The sequence below is a fragment of the Trichechus manatus genome, unplaced genomic scaffold, assembly GCF_000243295.1.
Source record: "Trichechus manatus latirostris isolate Lorelei unplaced genomic scaffold, TriManLat1.0 scaffold00120, whole genome shotgun sequence".
Classification (NCBI taxonomy): domain Eukaryota; kingdom Metazoa; phylum Chordata; class Mammalia; order Sirenia; family Trichechidae; genus Trichechus; species Trichechus manatus.
The window spans coordinates 6,458,497-6,485,788 of record NW_004444056.1 but is presented as its reverse complement, the minus strand read 5'-3'; the positions used below and the strand labels follow the sequence as shown (position 1 = coordinate 6,485,788).

The window sequence follows — 27,292 nt, the reverse complement described above, 5'->3', positions numbered from 1 at the left end:
CTTCAACAAGGGCAGGAAAACCGGAAAATATGGTGGGCAGTGCTGGAGAGCAGTGTCTCTGTCTTCGGCTGGCTTGTGACCTCGCCACCCTGGGGCCCGGCAGCTCTGGGCTAGGTGCTCTTGTTGCTGCACCCTGAGGGGGACGGGGAGAGGTGGTTTCTCGAGCCCCAGTCCTGCAAAGGGCAGGTGAGGGCAGGCTGGGCGAGCTCCGCGCCTGATTCCCAGCTGCCGAGGTCCGAGTTCCCAGGACAGCACCTCCCCGAGGTTTATTATTGACATGCTGCAAATACAGGGGGAGCTTGCAAAAGTGCAAACCCCAGGTTTTAAAGGTTTTTGGCCTAAAAGGCTACCGAAAGCCTCTAGAGTTGGTCCCAGCGAAGGAGGCATTTATAACCGATCTTTAAAATTAGTTTGGAGAGGGGAGCTGGAGCACGTGTGGATTCCCCTCTGGCCATGTCTTCCTGCCGCACAGGACGGTGGGTAGAGGGGAGGAGCGTCTTGGGATCGTGGGCCACACGGAGGCTTACTCCATAGACCAGGACGGGGAGCGGCAGGACCGTGTGCACGTCCGCCTTCCCACCCGCGTGGGAAACTTGTCTAAGATAGTGACTAGGAGCCGACTGCTACGTGAGAACTGGCTTGAGTAGGAGAAAAGCTCTTATCTGTTTGGCTAAGAAATCAAAGACCACGTTGCTCTTTCAGGAAAGCTGTGACGAGGATACCTTCTAGCCACAAGGAGGCAGCTCCTGAGACTCTGAAGCCGACCCCGCCGCCCGCCATGGTCCCCTCGAGGCCCCGCACCTCTGCTGTGCCAGCTCTTCCTGCTCTGAACGCGTCCCCAAGTCTGTGCATAACCGTTTCCCCAGGAGGCTGGGCATGGCAACAGGAGCCAGATGGACTCACGTGGACAGTTATCCCTTTTTTTTTTTAATCAACTGCTTACCATGACAGAAGGGTCTCTCTGGCAAAAGCAGGTCAGTAGGCTACAAAGAGAAAAAAACTCTCATTAAAACAGCAACCCGTGTTTTAAAATGTTCTTTACCCAAAACAGCATCATTGGGCTTTAAGGATCATTCCTATAGGATCTGAATAATTTCGTTTTTTAGGAAAGGGCTACCCTCAGGACAGCCAGTGAAAAAGTTCACACAGCCCACTCTTGATTAGTTTTCACTCACTATAAATGGAGCCAGCTGCTCTTCCCACTTCCCAATGTAGGCTCTTCACTCTAAGGTACGCTGCCAGGGTAGGAAATTGTCAGACTCCAAGTGAAAATATCTGCTCTTAAACCTCAAAAGTGATGACGAGGTCTGAACTGGGAGTGAACTTGAGTATTCTGAAATTCTGTTATTCTTCACTAACTGCTCAGTGTGTCTGGTTCTGTTTTACAAGCGCTGTGGTTTATGCCTGTGAATTTACGCCTCTGGTGCCATTCTACACTTCTTCACAACGGCACAAGTCTGGTTAGAAAGTGCGTGCTTTTGAGTCTCCTATTAAAGCCGAGACTGTGTCCCTGCGTGTGTGTGTGCGCAATTATATTTTTTAGGTCTATCAAAAAACCAAAACGTCTGTTAAAAATAAAGCTGCAGTTCTCTTCCGATTCCTAGCAAATCATGGATGTCTTCTCTGCTTTATGATCACAGGCTTATTTCTAGACCCCGTTCTTTTGGGAGCAGGCAGGCTGAGTTTTGTAACTCTTGGAGATCAGCACACATTCTCCTACCCGTCACATCAAGGATCCACAAAGACCGGGCATTCTGATGACACGTTCAAAAGTACAAGACACCCTGGGATTCACCTCTCCCTGGACCCCACCTTGAGTGGGGCGAGCTAACCACTTTCCAGGTGCCTGCTTGTCCCCCGGCCAAAGGATGGCAGTCTTCCTCAGAGAACCACCACACACTTGTAACACAGAGTTCTTCTATCAACGTCTTCTGTCTCGGCGGTTTTTGCTTGGGGTGTGGCTTCAACCACTACCAGCTGCTGAGTGAATTGGCGCAAGTTTTGAGCCCTTGTCCTCAGTGCTGTTCTCTGTATCAAATTATCTTTAAGTCAGGATTTAGCCAGAGCACATTTGCGTTCAACACACACACACACCTAGGCATCGTGGCATGTGGTGTTCTGGTTGAGGAGTGTAGTGTATGGGGATGCATTTCTGATTCCTTGCACTGCTGAGAAAAGCAAAGCGCTCTGCTTGTGCTAAGGTGCCTGGTTTTGAATGTGGGAGCCCTGGCTCCCCGTGTGCGCCACGCGGCACCATCGTGAGTGACTAAGGTGCCCTCGGCGTGGCCGCGAAGTGGGAGCTCCTCTATTGTCAGGAAAGTAATGTTATGACCAGAGCACCTGGTGAGGATGTGGGGTAAGCCAATGGTAAACAAAGGCTCTCCGTGGCTGAAGCAGATGTTACAATTCCACTGTCCACAGTGTGCCATGCGGACTCATTATTCCCAGTTTATTTGCTCCTCACAGGTCACTTACTTCTCAGAGAGAGGGAGTAAAATGTTCAGCATGACTGGTTTCAATTAGCAGTATTTTCAAAGCCAAAAAAATTATCCTGCTTGCTGGACAAGCAGAACAGTGTAATTCTCCTCTGCTGTTAACTGGTGAAAAACCATCAAGGGTGAGTCCACAGCAGGCCTTTAAGTAGCGCCATTAGCCGTGTCTACTTCAAGACACAGGAAATACGGGAAAGCAAACCTCTCCCCTCCTCGGTCCTCTATAAGTACAGTGACCAGATTACCAAAATGGACAACCAGAGACTTAGGAACAACCAATAACAAGAAGCCTAAGATCAGCAGTCTTAAGCGAAATTAATCACTATTTATTCAAAATAAGTAAGTTCTCTTACTTATAGGGAAAATATGAAAGTAAATTTCTATCCCTCGTGCCTCAAAGATAGAAACCACATTCAGAATATGTTCATTTAAAAAAAGAAAGAAGAGTTTTGGATTATCAAAACTGAAATTTAGGAACATCAACAATATGCATTGTTTCTTTGAAAAATAAAGACTATAACAGAATAATTCATGTGAAAAAAGTCACAGGTTAGGAAACAGTTTTTCCTTCTGAGCCTCATTTAGCAAGTTCTCCAAGTGTCTATCTTTCAACTTGAAAACAGACATCCCCTGAGAAACAAAGCCTTCACCCGTTCTAACGTTAGCATCACTAGAAGCTGCCTTTATGCAGGTTTCCTGCAAAGCAGTGATCGTTTACTGGGAGGTGGAAAGAAAGTTAGGATGGGGATGGCACCTCCTCCGACCTCCAGCCAGTGAGTCACCTGGCACTCAGTAAACACAACTTGGCTCCAAAAAACTAGTTAACTAGCTTGGTTTAGTTATTCTGCACTGGAGAGAAGTTTCCTTAGCAGCCAAAGTAGTCTAAGCACCATGTTTTCCAGTATCTTCCAAATCCACAGGGTTCTCAGAAAGCCAACGCTGTATCACTAGGCTTTCAGAAAAGGTGTCAGCCAATGACTCTGTGGGCCAGCGACCCTCTGATGGCACTCATGGTGTGGTGCCCAGCGAGCTGAGTGTCTACAGACACACCCTTCCACTCTGGCTGGTTTCCATGTTGAAAAGTTGAACATGATACAGTAGGTCAGAGAAGAACAAGACGCAGTCTTTTTCAACTCCCCTCCCCTTACCCAAAATACACACACACACACACAAAAGAGCTCCCATTTTATAATTTCAAGTTCATCATTTGAGAGGTTGAAGCCCCTAAAGTTTCTTCTAGTTCCTGGGCACAGCGATTATATGCTTCCAGATGTTTTCTCCAGATTTCAACTAGAAAAAAGAAAATGGGGTAACTGATAAGATAATGACAACAAGTAATAAAACACCATGAGGACACTAGCCCCACTCAGGAAACTCTGACCCTGAAAAACTCTAATGAGCTCCCTGAGCACCTGTCTTAGAGTCCGACCTCGCCACAGGGTTCTTTAAGCCACCCTCTGTCAAGGTGACACTGACTAGAAGCCTCAGACAGAAGTTTCAGTCACTGACAAGGCCTGCGACTCACCGAGTCTGGAGGAGGTCATTTCAGGCAATGGCCTGGACCCCACCAGGGCCTTGTCAGGGTCGGCCCCTGCCGTTCGGGTGACCGTGACGAAGAGCCGCAGCGTACTTGAGCCCTGCACCACCCACCCCAAGCACTCACTGTAATGTGGCTCTTCCTTCTCGGTGGAGGCTGGGTGTGCATCCTCCGCAGAGCAGCTTGGGCCCTGCGGGGGCGGGCTGGGTGGGCTGCGTGCCCCTGGCTCCTCAGCCAGCTCTCGACGCACACTTTCAAGCATGGTCTTGTACTCCTGCCGGGCTGCCATCGTCAGCTCGACCATCTTGTGGAACTGGTCCTGGGGCAGAAGACAGCAAGCATGCTGGTGGTGTGCCAAGACCATCCACAAGGACATCAGCTCCCAAAACCCGGCAGCGGTGCCTTGGGAGAGCAAGGCCACACTGGGCATCACTGCCTCCTGTGCCTGCAGGGCCGCAACTGCGGTGAGGCCACAGTGGTGGCGATTCCAGAGTAGGAGGCAGCTGGCGGCTTCTGGGCCTCGTTCAGGGAGAAGGACCAGAGCCCCTCTCAGCACCCCTGGCCAGCAGTAAGCAAGAGGGCTACGCTCTGCCACAGCCCTTTGTGGCTGCCTCTCCTCAGCCCACAGCAGCCAAGGAGTCAGGCAGTGCTCTGTGGAGCAGTGCTCTCCTCGGGCTTTCTCCCAGAGCAGCCCCTGCCCCACCTCACCTGGGCTCCGTCGTAGCTGAATATCCCCACCACACTGACAGGAACGGCTTTGTTCAGACTGCGCCCCAGAGCTTTGCGGTTGAGAGCAAACACAAACGGAATGTTCTGCTCACAGGCATAATCAATAATGGTGTGCAAAGTGTCATCCAGTCCACCTGGGTCAAAGGAAAAGGGAAACCGACAAATGAAGTACAGTACATTGCACGTGGTGGTGTACGGGCTGCAGGCAGAAGCAGCCTCTTGTTTATACTGAAGCCGGTGGCCCGTGCCACATTTCACTAGAGAAAAGGCCAAGTCACTACACCAAGTACACCAGGACAGTTCTCAGTGTTGAAGAAAACCAATTCCCAGGTACACACCTCCTTCAAGTGATAGTACTATGCTTAGCGGGAAAAACAGTGTTCGCTAATACTTAACGACTACTTACTGTGTGTCAGGCACTGCCCTGCTTTCCATGTATTAAGTCCAGCAGTTCTCACAAAGATCCTACAAGGCTGATTCTTGAATCCCCACTGACAGATGAGAAGCCAGAGGGAGAGAGAGGTGACGTCACTAGTCCCCAGCAGTTCTTCTGCAAAGAGGCAGGCAGGCTCTGGCTCCCATGAGCTACTGCCCACTCTGTGTGACATGACCAAGGGGCGCACCACCCCTCTGCACCCTGGCCCTGCTTCTGCGTGAGGCGCCAGCCAAGGCCAGTGAGGAGAGGAAGGAAGGAGGGGCGCCACGCACGGGGGTGCGCCTGCCAGCCCAGAGAATGCAGACAGATCACCAAGGAATCATTACCCACAACAGAGTTAAGTAAGGGCGTTTGTGCACAATGACTATGCACAAATCAGTAAGTATTTACACATTCCAGCAACAACCAAGTAAAACGTACAATGGAAGAAACGACTCCATTTACAACAGCAAACTACGTGGAGAGGGATACATTTACCAGAAAACATGAAAGATCTATAGAAAAACTTCAACATGCTATTACAGAACACAGCAAAAAATGTGAACACATAAAAGGATCTATGTTCTTGGACATGGTGATCCAGATGACACAAATGTCAACTCTGCGTTAACCTAAAACTTTAAAATGATGTGACCTACTACAAACAGGATTTTTTTTGGAAAATCAAAAATATGAAAAAGAACACATAAGCAAGAACAGCTGGGACACTGTGAGAAAGGACACTAATGTTAAGCCAGCATCATTTGGCGTCAACATGGCTATACAGCTACTCTAATTTCAATGAGGGGATGCAGATCGACAGAACAAACATCTACAATGACCCACATATTTGAAACTGTGATGCACAGGGCTTCAGATTAGGGTGGGGGCGGGGAAGGAGGGAAAGGTAGATTATCCCACATCTGACACTGGACAGAGTGGATTAACACTTCGCATTTCAAGCCAAAATATACTCTCTCCCAAAACATGAAGAGGGGTGAATGGTTAAGCACTCAGCTGCTAACCAAAAGGTTGGAGGTTCAAATCCACCCAGAGATGCCTTGGAAGACAGGCCTGGCAATCTAGTTCCAAAAAAATCAGCCACTGAATACCCTACGAAGCACAGTTCTACTCTGACACACATGGTGGTATGGACTGAATTGTGTCCCCCCAAAATGTGTGTCAACTTGGCCAGGCCATGATTCCTACTACTGTAGGCTGTCCTCCATTTTGTGATTCATGTAATTTTCCTATGTGTTGTAAATCCTAATCTCTGCCTGTGGTCAATGAGGCAAGATGTGGTTATGCTGAAGAGGATTAGGGTGAGATGTAACACTCTTACTCAGGTCACATCCCTGATCCAATATAAACAGAGTTTCCCTGGGGTGTGGCCTGCATCACCTTTTATCTTAGAAGAGATAAAAGGAAACAGACGTGAGCAGAGAGTCGGGGACCTCACAGTACCAAGAAAGCAGCACTGGGAGCAGAATGCGTCCTTTGGACCCAAGGTCCCTGCACTGAGAAGCTCCTAGTCCAGGGGAACATTGATGACAAGGACCTTCCTCCAGAGCCGACAGACAAAGCCTTCCCCTGGAGTTGACGCCCTGAATTTGACTTCTAGCCTCCTAGACTGTGAGAAAATAAATTTCTCTTTGTTAAAGCCATCCACTTGTGGTATTTGTTACAGTAGCGCTAGATGCCTAAGACACATGGGGTCACAATGAGTTGGAATCGACCTGACCGTAACTTTTTTAATTGTGATTTAGATAAAGGTTTACAAAGCAAATCAGTTTCTCACTAAACAATTAACACATGTTGTTTCGTGACACTGGTTGCCAACCTCATGATGTGTCAACACTCTCCCCTTCTCGACCTTGGATTCCCCATTACCAGGTTTCCTGTCTCCTCCTGCCTTCTCATCCTTGGCCCTGGGTTGGTGTGCCCCTGTAGTCTCGTTCTGTTTTATGGGCCTGTCTAATCTTTGGCTGAAGGGTGAACCTCAGGAGTGACTTCATTACTGAGCTAAGGGTATTGGGGGGCCATACTCTTGGGGTTTCTCCAGTCTCTGTCAGACCAGTAAGTCTGATCTTTTTTGTGAGTTAGAATTTTGTTCTACATTTTTCTCCAGTTCTGTCCAGGACCCTCTATTGTGATCCCTGTCAGAGCAGTCGGTGGTGGCAGCCAGGCACCATCCAGTTGTACTGGACTCAGTCTGGTGGAGGCCATGGTAGTTGTGGTCCATTAGTCCTTTGGACTAATCTTTCCCTTGTGTCTTTGGTTTTCTTCATTCTCCCTTGCTCCAGACAGGGTAGGACCAGTGGAGTATCTTAGATGGCTGCTCACAAGCTTTTAAGACCCCAGACGCTACTCATCAAAGTAGAATGTAGAACATTGTCTTTATAAACTATGTTATGTCACTTGAGCTAGATGTCCCCCGAGACCATGGTCCCCAGCCCTCAGCCCAGTAATTCGGTCCCTCAGGGAGTTTGGATGTGTCCATGGAGCTTCCATGACCTTGCCTTGGTCAAGCTGTGCTGACTTCCCCAGTGTTGTGTCCTGTCTCACCCTTCACCGAAGTTACCACTCATCTAATGTCTATTGGTTAGGTTATTTTAAACATAAAAAAAAGAAAACATGGAAAAACGAGGAAAAAAACAGGATTAGAAAAATATCATTGGAGTGGGGAATGACATAAAACCTAGATGCCATAAAAAAATAAGAACATCAAATACCAATCTACAGAGCACCTGAAACCTCTGCATGCCTCCCCTCCCCTCCCCCAAAAAGACAAATGACAACCACAAACATATCTGCAACTCTTAAAGGGCTAACTTTCTTATTATAAAAAAAAGTACAAATCAATATAAAAAAGAACCGTACGCACCCACAAGACAAATGGCAAACAACCAAGAGTTCACAGAAAATACCAAGCTCTCTGAAATAAGTTAAGATGTTCAGTCTCCTTGTGAAAAATGCTAAGAAAACTCTCCCGAGGGCGGGTGGAGGGGGGGTGGGGGGGTGCTGCAGGGGCCTCTGGGAAAGGCCGTGTGGCAACAGGCACCACAGTTACACACACACCGTTCACTTCTAGGCATATACTCACACGTCGGGAATGACAACTGTACAAGGGGGCCTGCTTTACAATCGCAGAAGTGTGAAAACGACCTAAGTGTTCATCAGAGTGGGACTGTGGGACACGCCAAGAAGCACACAGCCATTAAGAAGGATGACACAGAGCTGCAGGAGAGGTGGCAGGAGGTTCACTGTCTGCTGCCCACCCAGCATGTCACACTCAACAAAACAAAACAAACCTCAAATGGCAAAGTATTCAGATAAACTTACACCTTTAATTAAAGAACAGATAAGTTAATCACAGATTGAACAACTAAACTTAAAACTGACAGAAGCCCCACCTAGGTACTGCATGACAGCCAGGGACAAAAACTCCGTCGTGTTTGGCAGGTTCTACTAAAGCTGAAAGTCAGTCTGCCCTGGGATCCAGAAATTCCGCTCCTGGGCAAACAACCAACAGAGAAAGAGCTCTAGGCTGGGGCTCCAGGGCAGAGCCAAGCAGCGAGGCTCTGAGCTTTCTGCATGCAGAAGGGACCCTTCTGCTGCCACAGGCCTTCCTGGCTAAGGGGACAGGGACCTATTGGGAACTCACTATGTAAGACCACAGAAGGCCTGCCTCCCCAACGAAGATTAGGTGACGGTGGTCAAATGCACTTTGGAAACAACGATTAGTCATTTTAAAAAACCAAATCACACCGCCTGGTCCTGTGGCACACGTCTCAGCCACCGTCGGCGGTGGAATTGTGGCACAGGTGCTCCCGCTCCAAAGGGCGAACAGCTGCTCTCACCTTTGGACTGTATCTTCTCACAGTTGGGAGAAATGATGACGCATTTCAGCTTTCTGAGCTTGAGGTGTTTGAGAACTTCTCTCAGCCCCAACACGAGCCGGCGTTTGGTCTTGGCCTTGACTGGGTCCTTCTGGTACATGCGGTCTTGGAAACGTACCAGCTCTTTCAAAAGATCCGTAACACAGGCATCAACTTCTTTACTCAGCATCTGGCTGCAGTAACTGAAAGACACATCACGCGTCACCAACGTTTCCATTGGCTGTGCCGTCCTCCCAGCACTATTCCCACCAAACCTCAGAGAGAAGAGGTGCAGACAGCGTTAAGTCCTTTTCAAGAAACCACATTTTGATGAGTAATACTAATCAAAAATGGGCAACTCCTGACTGACCTGATTTTATGAAAAGACTGAGGCCTCCTCCCCCACGCATCTCTACGCCCACTGTGGTGTGACACACCTCCCCTGTGAGGAAGGGTCCTGCCCCCATCTCTGGCCACTCCCCACTGAGAACACAAATCCCTGGAGAGTCCACCCAGGAAGACAAGTGAAAGGGGAGAAGACAGAGCATGCCAACAGGGCTAAAAGCATCCTTTCCTCAGAAATCAGAAGTGATACCACCAAAGGAAGCCCAGATGTCACCTGCAGCTCACCCACCCTCAAGGGGGATCTGAGGGCGCCTCGCTCCACACGTTACTAAGAGAACAGAAACTTCCACAGAAGCATATATAGACACAATTAGCCACCTCTGAACAAATGTTATAATGAAGTACCTGGCCACTTTAAACCACTAGGACAAAAAGACAGTGTGCTGAGAATCCTAAGAGTGGAACAAGTAACTGCCAAATCAAACCTAAGCACACAACTCCCCCATCAAGTCATTAGCAGAGGCAGGGTAGAGGAACCAAGGCTTACTCACTCCCTGAACCTCCGGCTGTGGATCTTTGGGAAGCTGGCAGAGTCGAGACCGAGATGGCAGGCTTCTATGTCACTTTGGGGCTCAGCTCTGAGCGGCTCTTCTGACCCGCTTTCCTCTACAAGAGTGGAGGGGACCGATTCTTCTGTTTCCCCTGGAGCTTTACAAAGCAAAGAAGTCACAGTATAGGGCCTGTGGAACACGCTGCACAAATGAAGATGCACCTACCAGTATGTCACCCCCAACAGTGCCTGCCCGAGAGTCTCAAGAATGCAACCTCAGGCTGCACATACCCATCATGTTAATAAACGTGGGTGGTGAGTGCTTTTACAGAGGGCAAATAAAACAGATGAAAACGCCGTGGGGAAAAACGGAAAAATTAGTGGAGACGGACACGAGAGCCTTCTGGTCTGTCTGTATGTCTGCCTCTCCCCCCACCGCCACCCCACCAACACCCAAATTTATTTTTTAATTTTGAAATTTAACCTGAAGAATCTCGTATCAGAAAGTTTTAGAAACCAGATTTTTAGTTCTATATTTTTTTGCACTTGAGACCATTCATTGATCAAACAATCCTTAGATGAGAGCTGAACTAAAACATCTCAACTATTAGACCCTCAACAGGTGTGTTCCAACACACCAACAATAGTTTGGCAAGAGCTTAAGGTCCCCATCTGATCACTGCCAAAGATCATCGGCATGCAAAGTGAGGTAACAGATCACTGAGTGAAGGAGTTTAGGAAAGCACACCGCACCCACCATACAGACACACATGAAAAACACAAACAACATGCCACAGGCCGGCAAGGATGTGGAGCACTACTGGCTCACATACTCCCGGTGGACCTGTAACTGGTAAAAACCTGTTTGGCAGGTTCTACAAAGCTGAAGGTAAGTCTGCCCTGTGACCCAGCAATTCCGCTCCTGGGCAACTGCCCAACAGAGCCAAGTGTTCATGTTCTCCAAAACACAACACACAATGTCCACAGCAGCCCTACTTGTGAGGGTCCCGAAGTGGAGACTCCCTGAATGCCCATCAGTAACCTGGTGTATTCACACAATGGAATACATACTATTCAATGACGAACATAATGAACTGCACTGACGTGGCACAAGATGGCTGAACTCCACAAACATCATGTGGAGAGAAAGAAGTAGATACAGAAGAGCATATACTGTGTGACTCCACTGATATGAAGTTCAAAGACACAGCCACGGTGCTGCAGTCCGGGCAGTGCTGCCCTTTGGGGAAGGGGGTGGGAAGGCCTCTGACCAGAAGGACAGTGGGGGTATTTCTGGGGTTCTGTTCTATTTCTTGATCTGGGTTCTGTGTTCACTTTGTGAAAAGTCCTCAAGCTGTACACTTTTGACTTGTGCATTTTGAATATATATTTCAATAAAGTGTACTTAAAAATATATAGACATTATTTTTTAAGATACCCTGACTTGTACACTTCTGGGTGAGCAGCTTTGTAGTAAGTGGTGTTAATTCTCATGGCTATTCCAAGTTATAAGGATATCCAGCGCCACCCAGATCAAACTCAGTGGCCTTGTCTCCTTGTCCCTCACACACTCCCAGAGCCAGGATGCCAGAAGTCCGATCCTGCCATCCATGTGTACTTTCTCCTATTAGAAAGCTAGGAGTCTGCACACCTTTGCATGGCCCTGAGGTACAGCCCTGACTTGCTTTTTTTTAACCACAAAGGTGGAAGGTGTTGGCAAAGTTCCAGACGGTCTGCGACACACACGTCTCAGCTGTCCTGGCTACTCCCACTTCAGGGATTGTTTAAGACGCAAACAGGAACCCATACCTGAGGGGTCAGCCTGCGGGAGGGACTGGTCATCTCCACTGCTCTCCACGTCTTGCACAGCGTCACTTGCAATATTTTCTTGGAGACGCTGCTGCTTCCTCTCCTGCCGTTCCTTCAAAATAATCTTTAAAAAATAAATGATTAAATATCACCTAAATACTTCTTCTGCAAAATAAATTGCCCAACTTCAACTTGTTGACCATGCAACTGTGTCCTTAGGGTCACCACGCTCCCCATTCTCTGGGAGACCTGCCCAACCTCTGATCTTCTGTGTAGGGAAGTCACCCCCACCCTTGCCCCAGGACAGGGGTGGACTGTGATGGAGCAGGCATACGAGAGCCGGTTCCGATGCCAATGCTGACATACGACAGTCTCCTAGCCAAGGGCAAGTTTCTCAGTCCCTCTGAGTGACCCTGACCTCGGGACCCACCACAGACCACAGGGCTACTGTAAGCATTAAAGGAAAGGACATCTGTCACAGGCCTAACAGAACGGGTGCAGAGAGGGCTTCAGAGTCAGTGAATCTGAATGAGAGACAGACCGTCTAGGGTACAATGATGACAGACAGTGGGAATGAGAAAACGTGACCTCTTCATTTCTGCTTTCCTGTCCATGTCACTGGGGACTAAAATACAGACACAGAACTTTCCCTCTCAGGCAGTTCCTGCCCCGCGCGCCCCGTGGAGTCAAGCAGTTCCTGCCCCGCGCGCCCCGTGGAGTCAAGCAGTTCCTGCCCCGCGCGCCCCGTCCATCAAGCAGTTCCTGCCCCGCGCGCCCCATTGAAGTGGGGGAGCGGGTGAGTGTTTCCACAGCACCGGGAACACAACCTGATACGATCCCCGAGTGGTGTAAGCCCTGAAGTCTACAAACCTCAGTCCTGAAAAAAGGAAACCTGGACCCGCAACATGTGAAAGGCCTCCCAGGGTCTCGTTTCACGCACCTTCTTCAGGGAGGTTGGCTTCTTGGCCTTGGGCACCTCTCTCTGCTTTCCCTTCTTCCTCAGCGGGGCACTGGAGTCTAAGGGGTTGTGAGGGGTCAGCACCTGGTTCAAGTGGTGGTTCTTCATCCCTGACGTCGCTTCTCTGGAAAGGACTGGCACTGCACCCACTGAAACAGAGTGCGCACGATACGCCACACGCTTGGTCTGCCAGAGCTCGTGCTGCGCAGGCTGGAAGGAGCCCCACGCCGCCCCACGCCGCCCCGGCCCCGGCCCCACGCCGCCCCGGCCCCAGCCCCGGCCCTAGTCACACCTTTGTCACGTGATCTTAAGACAATCTTTTAACTGGCAATGATTCTATAACACTGGGGAGCTTTTGGACACAAACCACAAAAAATTATCAAATAATTGGAGACCTATCCTCCTGTCCATTTAATCAAATCTCCCGTTTCTCAGTAAAATGTAACAATGTGTCTCTGATCTTCAGACTAAAAGTCTTTCTCATCATTTTATATTAACTATTAGTATTGTGCATACATCTCTCTTCATCACCATTTCCATAAAACTACTGATTTTTGTATGTATCATCTTCTATCTAGCTGCCTTATAAGGCCCTTATAAGAGTCTAATATTTCTAGTTGATTTAGTAGAGTTTTCCAGATATTCAACCGGTGGCGATTGCTCTACACAGTCAATGAATTATAGTTACTACTGGATACTTCTATTTTCCTGTCTTCGTCTACTTCCTACCTTAGTAACTCCTTCAAAGAAATTGCTAACTTGTGTATACTTTCTTGTTTTTTGACCTTTTACTAGGAAAATTTCCAAACATACACTAACAGAGAATGGTACAACCAACTCTTATGTATCCACCATCCAGCTTCAACCACCACCCGTATCTTCCCAAATGTATTTTACCCACCCTCCTTTAATTATGGAGTCCTTTTTTTAAATTGGTGCTGTATCCATCAGGTATGCCCATTAAACCTCACCTGGCCAACTACCTGCTTAATGTGAAAGAACGTTTTACTTGCACAAGTTATATAAACTAAGCATAAAAACATTCGTACCATCCAAAACTACGATACCCTTCCTTCCAGGCTGCTTAGCTAAAGCACAACTGCTTATACCTTAGACTGGCTCACACAGTATGGGACTAGCTCTACTTTTCTATCAGCTTTATGTAAAAAATATCCTCTACTGACCCAGCTCACATGTGCTAGCTTTCCTTCACCCCTGAGGCTACTGCCACGTTCAGCATCTCACTTGAGCTCCTGCAACAGTCTACAGCTCAGTCTCAACAGTCTGACATCATACTGACCACCCACCGCCTCCACGTGACTGTGCGAACCATACCCCCAGAGTGGTAACCACGTGACTGTGCGCAGAGCCCCACCCACACAGTGGTAACCACGTGACTGTGTGTGGAGCCCTACCCACACAGTGGTAACCACGTGACTCCGCTCGGAGCCCCACCCACACAGTGGTAACCATGTGATTCTGCGCAGAGCCGTACCCACGTGCCTGGTGAGAGTCACTTCTGGCACAACAGAGTGAGGAGGCTGATAAAACTCTCCCCAAAAGCAGCCACAAAGCTGGACAAAATGAAACAATGGCCCCAAACTTCCCAAATTTGATGAAAAACATTCATTTACAGAGCCCAAAACCACAAGCAACTCTCACTGTTGTCAGTTCTGACTTACAGGGACTCAAGCAATTCCAGGTAGGATAAAAACAGAGATCCACACCTGGGCACTACAGTCAAATTGCCAAAGGTCAAAGGATGGATGGACAGCTCAAGGGTCAGTGACTTTTTATTAAAGAGCCTGATAATAAATATCTCCAGCTTTGTGGGCCATACGGTTTCTGTCACAACTCAACTGCTGTAACGATGCAAAAACAGCCGTATCGGCTGCTATGAAGTCGATTCCGGCCCATGGCGACCCCATCTGTGTCGAAGTAGAACTATACGCCAAAGGGTTTTCAATGGCTGATTTTTTGGCAATAGATCACCAGGGCTTTCTTCCAAAGTGCCTCTGGGTGGACTCAAACGGCCAACGTTTTAGTTAGCAGCTGAGTGCGTTAACCGTTTGCACCATCCAGGAAGTCCAAAAGCAGCCACAGACGATACTTAAATAAAATCTTATAGAAACAGGCAACTGGTGGGCCAGTCTGCTGACCCTGACATAAGTTATGTGACAGAGCAAACACGGACAACTGTTCATCTAGGTGGTAAGCATAAGGGCACAATTTATTCTGCTTTTCTGTGTGTCTGAAAACCTTCTTAAGAAAAATCCCACCTCCCCTGAAGAGACAGAATATGTTCATCCTTTCTGGAACTAATGCCATAAAACTTGGCATACTCCCCTTTTAACCCACTGCCAGGAAACTCAATGACAAAACTCAACCCAAGCAAGTATGCTGAGTAAAAGCTTCTGTGTCAATTTCATTGGGTACCTATTGTTCTCTTTTTACAAATGTAGTACACTTAAAAACAAATAAATACACTGTCTCAAAAGGAGGAAACATATTTAAAACACTCTCATGAAAAATATGCAGATTTGTTTTCATGACAGTGTCAGTTCTACCTAGCTCGGCTCTAGGAGAACACCTTTCGGAGGAGAGAGAACTACTGAGTCATTTCTGACTTGACACCGTCACTGGCTGGTCGCATGGACAGGAAATAACATTCTATGAAGTACAGCTTCCTCGCCTGCACCGTAAAGACCTTTGGGAAATTGGTCATAGAAAACGAGATTTTTAGGTACACACTGTCATCATATCAAGCGGAAAGCTCCTCACCTTCTAGTAAGACCTACTTTGTAAAACCATATTTAAATAACTTGATTACAAGAGAACACATTCACAATAGTTTATCTGAAAAAGATTTTCAGCTACTTGTCTGAGAGGAAAGAAGGCTCTCCTACCTGAGACCACCACGGGTTTGGAGGACTGCTTTGCATTCTGGGAGTGCTGCTTTTTCTCCAGTGCTGTGAGCATTCCGCCCAAATCCAGCTGAACTGGGATTTCACTCTTCTTTCGACTACTTTTAAAATTGTTCTAAAAAGTTAAAATATCAGAAGTTTATAATATTTTACAAACCATGCTTTTCATTTTATGACAGTCATATACAATTAAAGATCCAACAAAATAGTTTTAAAGACTATAAAAATGTTAAAATTTAAAAGTAACTTACTGAAAAGTAATTCAGGAAAAAGACCAACCCTACATCGTCTGCCTGTAACACTGCCATCACTGTCTGCGTCCTTCCTTCTGAACACTGGGTTTCTACTAAGCCACCTGTGTTTCTGTCCGCATCTGCATTCTGGGTGACAGCATCCATCCACAGACAAGCAGCCATGGCTTGTAAGAAGTCTCTGGCTCTAATAGTTGGTGTGCAAGGCTAAACGGTTAGTTTATTGCTCCTTAGCGTCAGCCACTCTCCAACTGCATAAATGACCGTCGTGAAATTAGCGTGCTATGACCAAAATTTACACAAGTCCAGATCACACCCAGCAGGCGAGCACTAAATTTAGGCACAAAAATTGACACTCTAAACAAATATTTTTGAACAGTGGTGATGTTTTGACATTATATAAGAAGGGGCACAAGAAAGTCCTAAGGCATGCTGTCTCATCTCCTTTAACACCTTCACCCAGCTCTCCTGCCAACAGCTCTCTTCCTCCCTGATCCAAAGCCCCTACTGGCTGATCTCACAGGGTGGGGAGGGTGCCGAGTGCAACAGCACAGGGCTGCAGAGAGACGACCTGCACGGGTGGAAGGTGACCAAGCTAGAACATGTGGAAGTGAGTTAATTCTCAAGGGTTTAGAATTTTATTTTTCATAAATGTGAAAATGTCCTGCCTCTGAAGGCAAAACAACCATGGAAATGCTAGAGAAGAAATGGCCAAAAGCACGTAAGTTCTCCATCTGAGTTACGAGTCACAAGTCACAACTTCATTCCTGAGTCTACAGTGCAGGTGGGGCACAGGGGAAACGCTCTCCTCTTGGGCTTCCGTTCTGATTACGGCCATCCCTTGGGATCTTCAGGGAACTGGTTCCAGGACCCTCGCGGATACCAAAGTCCACGGATGCTCAAGTCCCTCATATAAAAAGGTGCAGTGTTTGTGTATGACCTACGCACATCCTCCCGTATACTTTAAATCATGTCTAGATTACTTAGAATACTTAGAACAATGTAAATGCTATGCAAATAGCTGCTATACTGCATTGTTTAAGGAATAATGGCAAGAAAACAGTCTGTCCACGTTCAGTAGAGATACAGTCACAGCAGGTGTAACTACACAGTACACGTCAGCAACAACGTAACTTTTTTTCCCCCAAATATCTATGATCCACAGTTGGCTGGATCTACCGATGCGGACCTGCAGATATGGAGGGCCAACCGTATTTAAGACAAAATTGTGGTGGCTCTCCTATGTCTCTTCTGTCAGACAGTACTGTCTCACAAAAGAATTCTCAGACTTCCTGAATAAACTGAGTCAAGGTATTTTTTTTTTTTAAGCAGAGTTTCATAAGGCAGTTCTTGTGTCCCCGCCGCCACCCACCCTGCCTTTCTGATATAGCAATACCAGTTACCAAGAGTCTTATTACAAAACCCACAAAACACTTCAGCTTAAAAGCAATTTTGTTTCAACATACTGGGTGCAGGGCTCCAACGAAGGTATGAATCCAAACAAAACCACCTGTTTCAGTATACAAGGAAGTCTGGAAAGCAGTTTTTCTTAGGAGTTTAGTTTAGCAAGAAAAGTTAAGCCTCAAACCAGTGTGGTTTCCATCTAACAATTACCTGTTGCTGCTGTTTAGATTGAAATTTTGTTGACTCTACTCTGTTTCTTCTTTCAGAAGCAACTGCCAGATTGGGAAACTCTTCGGCATCCTAAGTAAACCACACAGACCTTCAGCTCTTTATTCACCATGAGAACGCAAATATGCCCAAATGTAATCTTTCGGTTGCTCGTATTTCTTCTCTTTAATAAGCTCCCACAAAAGTTCTCAAAGGAAATACAAAACAGCCCAAACACTCTCACATAAGAAATTCTGCTTTAACTTTTAGCAGCTTACAAAACTAAAGACCACAGCACTAACACTATGTGGCCCAGAAGACAGACAGTGCCACCGAGAATCGTGGTCCATCTAAGGAGTCGAGAGAATTGACCCTTAACCACCTTGGCTGAGAATGTTCAAACCCTGGTTCCTCAACTGTGTTTATCGTTAGAGAAACCATCAAATCTAGACTCAGCAGATACGGGAATTCTGCAATTTGTGCTGAATGCAGGCTACAACATAGAAAGGCAGTATGCCTATTAGAAAACACTTTTTACATCACTTAAAGATTATTTTGTTATCTTTGCCAATATTTTAGGTGCCTGGGAGAAGTTATGGGGGAAATATGGAACAGAAGACATCACGAATTGTTTACTGATCTAAATAACGATGCTTCAAACACATAACCCAGCTCTTCCCAAATGGATATTCCAAGAACCCTGGAGTCCTCCTAGGTTTATGGGAATGCCTCAGGATGAGCATTTAGGCAGCAGCTCTGTGAGGCTCTTCCACCTGCGCAGGCAGCCAGGTTACCTTACTCTGGTTTGGCCGTGTAAAGAGAGGAAGCAGCCACCTGGGAACTGCAGCCAGAACCTAGGCTGGATCCTGGGAGGACAGGGCATCCTTGGAGGAACACGGGGTAATGATTAAAGAGCTCTTTTGGAAGCCCGTGGAATTCTCCTCACCAGGACTCCTGATGGATCTACAGTATTCTGAATTTCTCTACAGTGAGTCACTTCATGAGATTTCTGGACAGAAAAGGAGGCCCTGCAAAAGTCAGCATTCTAAAGCAAGCAAGCAAGCAAAAAAAAAAAAAAAAAACCAGTAACGAAGATTCTGAGGTGTAAATATTAGTAACATGGCACACAAACTACCAACTCCGATATACGCAGTTTGTCTAGTTTGTTTACTGAACTGTTTGGAGTGCCTGCTATAACCCAGGCCCTGTTCTGGGAAACAAAAGTGAAGGAGCAAAGAAAATGGGTGACTGCTCTTTTCTTTAGCACTAGGAAAATGATTATTAAAGAAAATGCTGGATATTTACACTTAGGAAACCAATAAGAACCCATGCTTCTACTAGGAAAGATACATTTCCTACATCATACAAGGTGAATGATAATATAAATGTACTTCAATCCTTGGTGGCTCTTGAACTGTCAGGACTTCGTATTTTGGTTTAGATTTTTCTTTCTTTTTCTTATTCTTTCTCGAGACTTCATTTTGCTCAGGGTTGCCACCTTGTAATACTTTGGACTACAACAAAAAACAACAATAAAAAAAACATGGGTTTTTAGGACATTCATTATAATGCTTTAATTCTGTGTACTAGATAAAAACTAAGATATCAAGTTGTATAACTACATGGCAATTTTATCCAGATTTAGGCTTCTCATTCCCTATTTACAAACAGCCAGCATTCAGGAGAATGATTCTGAAGGGGAAAAAAACAGTTAAAATAGTTATAATGCCCAATTCATTTTGAAAAGTGGTAGACCGGGGCATGCAAGAGATTCCTTTTTCCCAAAACTGTTCCCTAGAATATTAGATTTATCATGTCTGTATTTAAAAACTCATAATACATAAAATTTTAAAGGACAAAAAAAACATGACCACTCTCAGCCAAGTTTTGTAAAATGTAAATCCATTAGAGTGATAAAATTACTGGAAACCTTAGTTTTCTTCCCTACTTACATTCTAGGAATTTTCTAAAATAACCTTTCCTTGCACATATGATTTTAAAAATAATTTTAAATAAAGACTCGGAAAATACAACAAAATTGGTTAACTGCTAGAATGTGAAATCCATTTTAGGAAAAGTGGCCTGGACAGTGACTTGGAAGCTGCAGCAGAGCACCAGACCAAGTGCGGGGTAGCTGTCCGGTCTGCACACAAATGCTGGAGGACCTCCGAGACAGTGGTAAGAGATCTCAAAAGGCATGAGGGCTCCACCCCCAGCCAAGCTTTGTCGGTAAGCCAAAGGAAGGACCTATCACCTACACATACTGCTACTCTTCAAATGAATGCAGAAAACTGGGATGAATAAAGCACTTACGTCTGACATCACTGTAGTTTTTACTGTTATATTTTCCCATAATAAATTAATCACAAACATACAGCTCCCATTTATGCGGGATGACTTAGGACATTTTTGGGTATCAAAAAGTAGCCTCATACTCAAAAAGATAGAAAACTGCTGCACTAAACAAATAAGACTGTGTGTCAACCTAAAATAGGGTATCAGTACACAGTGAAAATTAAGAGCAAAATCTAGACCAACAGAAGTCTCTTGAACAATTAAGTCTAGCGATCAACAAAAATGACAATTTGCATTAAAAGGGAAAAAACCAATTCTGAAATGCTATCTTATAATAAAGAAATAAATCACAATTAACCAAGAACCAGTAACATACACCAGATGATCACAAAATGTGGAATTCAAGTATTTTGTTTCCAGTACCCTACTACAGTATTCCACAGACTCCTGGAGAAAACAAAAGATGCAGCGAATCTACACTAGAGTGTGAACTTATGCCAGCATCTCTCCTTTAAAGAATTCCAAATGGTTCACAAATACTCTAAGACCATAGGAGGAAGATGCATACCCTCCCCCCATGTACAAAAGCTATCATTTTTATTCCTTGACTGATCATCTATTATTTTTTCAAAGTACAACAAACTCACAGTGCTAGGAAGTGAGAAAAGAAGGGACTGTCTAGAGGTGCAAAGGAGCAGCATAATCAAAATGTGATGCGTACCTTTTTAGTAGGATGAACAGTATGCTTCTCTTTGTTGGAGGAAGGATCAGAAGATAACACTTCAGAAGATGCTACATTAACGGTTTTAGGATTTGCTGATGAAGCAACTGTCTTTAGGTTTATCATGGAAGTAACATTTTTAGGGGCTGGTGACTGTTCTGTAGACAATGTCTGTCGAACAACATAACCCATTGGTGTCCAAGATAACTCTGCTCAAAGATAACCAAAATTGTTGAACAATCTCAACAGTAAAGCAAAAATTCCTTAGTTACTCAAACATGCATTACATGAGGTAATTACTCAGAGCATGATTAAATCTGGGCTATTGTTCAACACATCCCCTCGTAAACTATAGTACTCACTAAACTTGTTTTTCTTCTTGGAGCATGCATGCTGAATTTCTCCCTTTAACTTAAAAGGTTAATTGTCACAGAAACTGGTCTTTTAACTTGGGAGGTGGGATGGGTAGATAACATTTTCAGTTAAAAAACAATAATCCATAATTTTGTCCATGTGGCAAACACACAGAATTAATGAACTAAAGATCAAATTTTGGCCCTACTAACTTGATGTGTACTTTTAACATCAGAAGTCAAAGATTACTAGACTTTAGCTTTCACAACTAGTGAATTCTCTCTTTTTAGAACACAGGTTTAAGTACAGCACTATTTCTTCTTGGGTGCCCAGGAAACTCTATACAGACAGAACAAAAGGACCAAAAAACCAAACCCACTGCCCTCGAGTCAACTCCAACTCCTAACAACCCTAAAGGTCAGAGTAGAACCACCCCCTAGGGTTTCCAAGGCTGTAAATCTTTACAGAAGTAGGGATCTTTCTCCTGCGGAGCGGCTGGTAGGTTCGAACTGCCGACCTTTCAGTCAGTAGCCAAGCACTTAACCACTGCGCCACCAGGACTCCTAAACAAAAGGACATCCATCATGGTATCAGCAGATGACCTCTGGAAGCTGAACACCTGTCAGCAGCTCATGGCTACACCACAAGGCAGGAGACAGTTCTTATCAACATCTAGCTTGTAGCCTTAGTTCAGCCTGCAACCTCGGAGCAACCTCCAAAGTGAAGATTTTTACAGAACCACATAGAAACCAGACATAAGAATGGGGGAAGAAAAAAAAAAAAAGCATCTGCAGGTAACTGTGGAATACTTTATGAAAACATTCTTCTGTTAGGACAAGCTACTATAAATTTAAAAGGCAGAAGCTACTAAACTCTCTCCAAATAGATTACTTCTTAGCTAGGAAAGGACAGGTCAGGAGTTTTCAAAGTGTAGTCCGAGGTCCCTGAAAGCCTTTCAGGAGGTCCCCGTCACAACTATCTTCACAGAACTCCTAATGCATGAAGTGCCTTTCGCCCTCACCCTCCCTCACAGGGTGTGCACGGTGTTCCCCAGGCTGCAAGACACGTGACCGACCGTGAAGCAGGTCCACTGAGCCAGATACTGAAGAGAACCCAAAATGCACAACGGTGCTGCTCATCTCACTTTTTTTGGGGGGGGAAAACAGTTCTGCTTTACAAAAATTGGTTATTATGTTAACATATAACAGGCCTATTATTGCTATTTTTAAGCGAATTAATAAAAAATAATATAAATTTCCCTGTTTGAACTTCTAATATGATGAATTATGATAGATATTGCTCCTTTGGGGCTTTCAATGTTTAAGAGTATTAAGGAATCCTGAGACCAAAAGATCTGAGATGCAATGGCATAGGTAATAGTTAAGTAATGATTTCTGAGTCCATGAAATTTCTCACTTAATTGCACAAATTTTTTTTTTTCCTCGTATTTTATACTCCTTAAAAGGAGCCCTGGTAGCACAATGCTTAAGTGCTTGGCTGTGAACCAAAAGGCCAGTGGTTTGAACCCACCAGCCGCTCCATGGGAGAAAACACCTGGCGATCTGCTCCCATACAGATTAAGCCTAAAAACCCTATGAGGCGGTTCTCCTCTGTCATACGGGGTTGCTGTGAGTCGGAACTGGTTCAAGGGCACACAACGACAACACGCTCCTTACGCAGAGGTGGGAACTCATCTACTTAACTTTTCTAAACTAACGCTGATGTCAGTTTATCAACAGCCCATCAGCTGCCTTAAAGAAGACTTTAAAGCAAACATATTTCCACTGCACTGGAATTCAAAATGAACCTAGAAAAGAAAAAACCAATGTTTAAAAATAATATTTTGTAGCCACTCTTACCTCTTGTACAGGAAGAGGAACTGCTGGCGGCACTATCAGCCACAGATGCGGCTGGATTTTTACTTTTGACCGCTATTTCACCCTAAAAAGCAAACCAGTTATTTTCTTACTACAGGAACCAAAAGATATCATTTAATTTTTATATATAGCTTCCTTGCCCTTCTTAAAATCTGCAAATGGTGTTAATTTAAAAATTCAAATACGTAACTACATAACATAAAACGTCAACTTCCTTCCTTCTCCCAAATCTCTCTCCCTAGAGAAAGAACGACCTTTCACCTACAGCTAAGTTAGCGACTTTCTACTTCTTTGCCTGTGATAGAAATGTACATGCTTTTTTATATGGATCTCAATAATGGGATCAAACCACACATAACTTTGTACAACTTTAAAAAAATAAAAAAAACTTACTATATTATAGACAACTTTCCACATCAGCACAGATATGTCTACACGATCCCCCCACCCTCAGGATAAGTTTAGGGTTAGGGTGAGGGCTAGGTTTATGGTTAGGGTTAGGTAACCAGTTATGGCTTAAGTTAGTGTTAGGAGCAGTTCTAGGGCTTGGATTAAGGTTAAGTTTAGGGATAGGGTTCTTTTTTTTTAAATGTTTTATTGTTTTTGGTGAAGATTTACACAGCAGTTTAGGGTCCCATTCTACACAAATTGTTCAGTGACACTGATTACACTCTTCACAATGCATGAATATTCTCATTATTTCCATTCTGGTTGTTCTGTTTTCATTAATCTAGTTTCCTTGCCCCCTTACATTCCCATCTTTGTTTTAAAGTAATTGTTGACCATTTGGTTTCATCTAAGTGGTTTTTTAAAGGAGCACAGTACTTACAGGTGATAATCATTTTTTTTAGACAATTTATTATTTACCTGCTTCACAAACTGAACATAAGATATACAATGACACTATTTGGTGATGGGGATGTATGAGTATATTACAACAGACACCTCCAACTGACCAACAGCACTAGAGGTCTGTCATGGATTGAATTATGTCCCCGCAAAATATGTGTCAAGTTGGTTAGGCCATGATTCCCAGTATTGTGTGGTTGTCCTCCATTTTGTGATTGTAATTTTTATTAGAGGATTATGGTAGGACTGTGATACCACCCTTACCCAGGTCACATCCCTGATCCAACGTAAAGGGAATTTCCCTAAGGTGTGGCCTGCACCACCTTTTATCTTACAAGAGATAAAAGGAAAGGGAAGCAAGTAGAAAATGGGGGACCTCATATCACCAAGGAAGCAGTGCCTGGAGCAGAGAGCATCCTTTGGGCCCAGGGTCCCTGTGCGGAGAAGCTCCTAGTTCAGGGGAAGATTGATGAATAGGCTGACAGAGAGAGAAAGCCTTCCCCTGAAGCTGACACCCTGAAATTGGACTTTCAGCCTACTTTACTTTTAGCCTACTCCTCCTTGTTAAAGCCATCCACTTGTGGTATTTCTGTTAGAGCAGTACTAGATGACTAAGATAAGGTCAAAGTAAATAAATAACTTTAGTGTTAATCCATAAAGTAGACACTTGAGTTAACATAATTTTTAAAGCTAATATGTTTCATAAATTTACTCACTTAGCTATTTCATTGTATCTGTGCCCAGTAATAAAAAATAATCAGAACACAGCCTGATCTTTTAGTAAATATAACTTTTATGCTCACCAAGGCCAATGAAAAATTAGAAACAGCTTATCTGTTCAAGAATGGCTAAATAAATTACAGCATAGTAACGTGATAAATACAATAGAACAGTTACGTTTTCAAGAAATGGTTACTGATGTGGAAAAAAAATGCCACAAAGGCTTCTAAAAATTCAAATACAAGACTATATATGTGTGTATATATGTGTGTGTATATATATATATATATATATATGTATATGTATGTATACATATATGCATAACTCCACACTGAAGGAAGCCCTATCCCACCCCCCCATTCCCACAACAGACTATAAAAAACAAAAAGATTAGCTGTTAATCATGGTTTTCACATGGTTGTATGATTTCAGACAAATATGTATTTTTTTCTTAATATTTTTCTGGTGTTTACAGATAATACAATCAGAAAGGTTTCTTTCGGGAAGAAAATTAAAAAAAAAAAAAGACACAAAAAAAGAGTGGGACCATACAGTAAGGCAATCAGTATGGTAAATCGTACACTAACATTATGTACCTTAAACCTTACTTCATGTCCAAACATGTAACACTCACAAGTCACATGTCACCCCCCCAGCCACCGACTCACGCCCTCTACCCGTGGCTCCCACACGCCCTGTACCAGTTCTCTGTGGTGCTCACGAGCTGGAAGTGTCCACTGACTCTGGAGTACCCGAGTCTCTCGCCCACTCGATGAAGACACGGAGCTGCACGAGTGTTCAGCTAGCACACATACCCCAGGGCCAACGCCGGGCACAAAGGCAGTCAACTATCTGCCCAAAGAAACTGACTGCTGTGAATTAACCAGCTGCACCTCCCACAGCAATTTAAGGGGACAAGGATTTCCTGTAATGACGTAAGGGTCAGCGCACACCCTGGTAGATTTGAGGCATCCCGTAAGCCATGACCACCGAAGATGGGAAGAAGAGAAAGAGAGAAACAAAGGAAACGAACCTCAACTGACCTCTGCTAACACTGCGGGTGGTTTTCTCTCTCTCAGCAGAGAAACGCTGGTTGCAGCAGAGTGCAAAGGGCCCCATTTGGGTTGCTCTGGGATCTCTAATATGCCACTGTTCTCTGGACTCTGCAGTTCAGGGAAGTCCAACCTGGTAAATTCAAACTCAGGTCTGGAGGTGGATCCGCTCTTCTCAGTGATTCTGGACTTCCTGTCTGTTCGTTTATGACAGACGTCTGTAACTGTAAAATGGAAACAGGTGGAAGAATTTACAGATCACTTGGTCTGTCCTCAAGCTTAAACTGTACAGTAGGAAGTCTCTTGCTATTTATGCAACAACAGGTTGTTGTCCAAACCCCCTAACTGTGGCTAGAGTGGTCACTCTTCTGTGTAACAGTGTGAAACATGAATGACCAGAAGGATCAATCACTCTGGTGGGGCTACCACGCAGAAAACCAAACGCACTGTAAACCTGAGGGGTAGTTCTAAAGTGTATGAAGCACCTACCCAACTTCACGATGCAGCTGGACACTGTAATTATTCTTAATAGACATTTTAAAGTTCTGCAAATTTAAAGGTACTCTAATACATTTAATAAAATGTCCATATTTTGTCAGCTGAACAAACTGGAGGAAGGCAAGTAGAGGTGACCTTATAAACTTTTCCCCATCTTTCTCCTTTAAACGCAAATGACGACGACGCAGGTTGCCACATCATAAAGCCCTTGTATTTAATTATAAAGCCAGAGTTATTACAATTAACTAGCAAACATTCCTTTTACATTTCCGTGTAGCAGATGATTTATGAGTGAAGTCAATGAAAAAAGAAAACTGTATATACCGAGTAATGCAAACTATACATGTAAATAAAATGGCGGACCATTCACAGTAAGCCTGCTGTTAAAAGGTTTTAAGTTCTTACATAAATAAGTGAGGCCTGTGATCAAACTGCACTAACGAACAACCAACAGGGAAAAGAAAACCAGACACCGTGTAGAATCACCAACTCTTCGCCACAGGCTGCAACAGTAGTTTTTAAGCCTTGAGCAGACGTGACTTCTGACACGGATAAAAACAGTGTCCTCTGAATAACTATAACGCCCCAGGTTTGGTATTGTTTAGGATGGGATTTAAACCACTATCAAATTCTCCCTTCTATTAAAAGAGCCCCAAGAGAATACCAGAAGTTATTTCAGGAATGAACATGATTAAATATAGTACAAACGAGTGTGTGTGTGTGTGTGTGTGTGTGTGTGTGTGTGTGTGTGTGTGTGTGTGTGTGTGTAAAGATAGATTAGCTTTTATTTAAGGGCATGATTTGAAAGCTGTGGCCACCACCTACTTGCTATGTAACCCTAACAAGCCCTTCATGAGTACATAAGGTTATACCACCTTAAGGGGACATCACGGAGCCCACAACACAACAGGAGACAAGCCCCCAGCACGGCACAGGAGGTGTGAGGAGCTGACATCTGTGGACCTCCAGATCACCCTGCTCAGAGCAGCCACTACGAGCAAGCCTCCAGAGATGGCCTGTGCAGAGAAGTGTGACTTCTCTACGGTGGATGGCTTAGGTTAACACAACACTCTCGTTCTGTCAGATACTCGGGAGTTTGTAGAGTTTGCTCTTTTTTTTTTTTACCTGATTTCAAGCTATTTTCTGCATGAACGGATAGATGGGAACCTTTAGCTGATTTTATATCAGATGATATAGTTCCATCAGCCCTTTTATTGTCAAACTTTGGCTCACTGTATGTTTTTTTCTGCAGGAAAGATTAAAAATAACGTGAAATAAGAAAACCACCACTAGGGAAAAAAGATTTTAAATTGCAAATTCACAAGTATTCACAATACAACCGTTTTTTAAAAAGTTAGACAAAATCAAATCTTAAAAATCCACAAAAAGGTAAGCGATGCTTAAATAAAAAGCATGAATTTACCAAT

At 44.7% G+C, this 27,292-nt stretch overlaps 1 protein-coding gene across 7 annotated transcripts in view; it reads right to left on the bottom strand.

The window, feature by feature from the left end:
* Positions 1 to 238: 238 nt before the first annotated feature.
* Positions 239 to 27,292, bottom strand: part of SECISBP2 (SECIS binding protein 2) — a 37,775-nt gene continuing 10,721 nt past the window's right edge. The window contains exons 4-17 of one of the 7 annotated variants that reach the window (XM_023738636.1): positions 26,991 to 27,111; positions 25,359 to 25,591; positions 22,729 to 22,810; positions 20,516 to 20,544; positions 18,891 to 19,013; positions 17,503 to 17,592; positions 15,620 to 15,752; positions 12,696 to 12,862; positions 11,756 to 11,879; positions 9,948 to 10,104; positions 9,034 to 9,254; positions 4,738 to 4,892; positions 4,156 to 4,348; positions 254 to 3,782 (exon numbers count right to left, since the gene is read on the bottom strand). In XM_023738636.1, coding sequence (XP_023594404.1) covers positions 3,679 to 3,782; positions 4,156 to 4,348; positions 4,738 to 4,892; positions 9,034 to 9,254; positions 9,948 to 10,104; positions 11,756 to 11,879; positions 12,696 to 12,862; positions 15,620 to 15,752; positions 17,503 to 17,592; positions 18,891 to 19,013; positions 20,516 to 20,544; positions 22,729 to 22,810; positions 25,359 to 25,591; positions 26,991 to 27,111 — 1,932 coding nt within the window. In that variant the 3' untranslated portion in view covers positions 254 to 3,678. Of the gene's footprint in view, positions 3,783 to 4,155; positions 4,349 to 4,737; positions 4,893 to 9,033; positions 9,255 to 9,947; positions 10,105 to 11,755; positions 11,880 to 12,695; positions 12,863 to 15,619; positions 15,753 to 17,502; positions 17,593 to 18,890; positions 19,014 to 20,515; positions 20,725 to 22,728; positions 22,811 to 25,358; positions 25,592 to 26,990; positions 27,112 to 27,292 lie in introns of all 7 variants that reach the window. The other 6 variants (XM_023738635.1, XM_023738633.1, XM_023738634.1 and 3 more) reach the window with 6 other exon arrangements.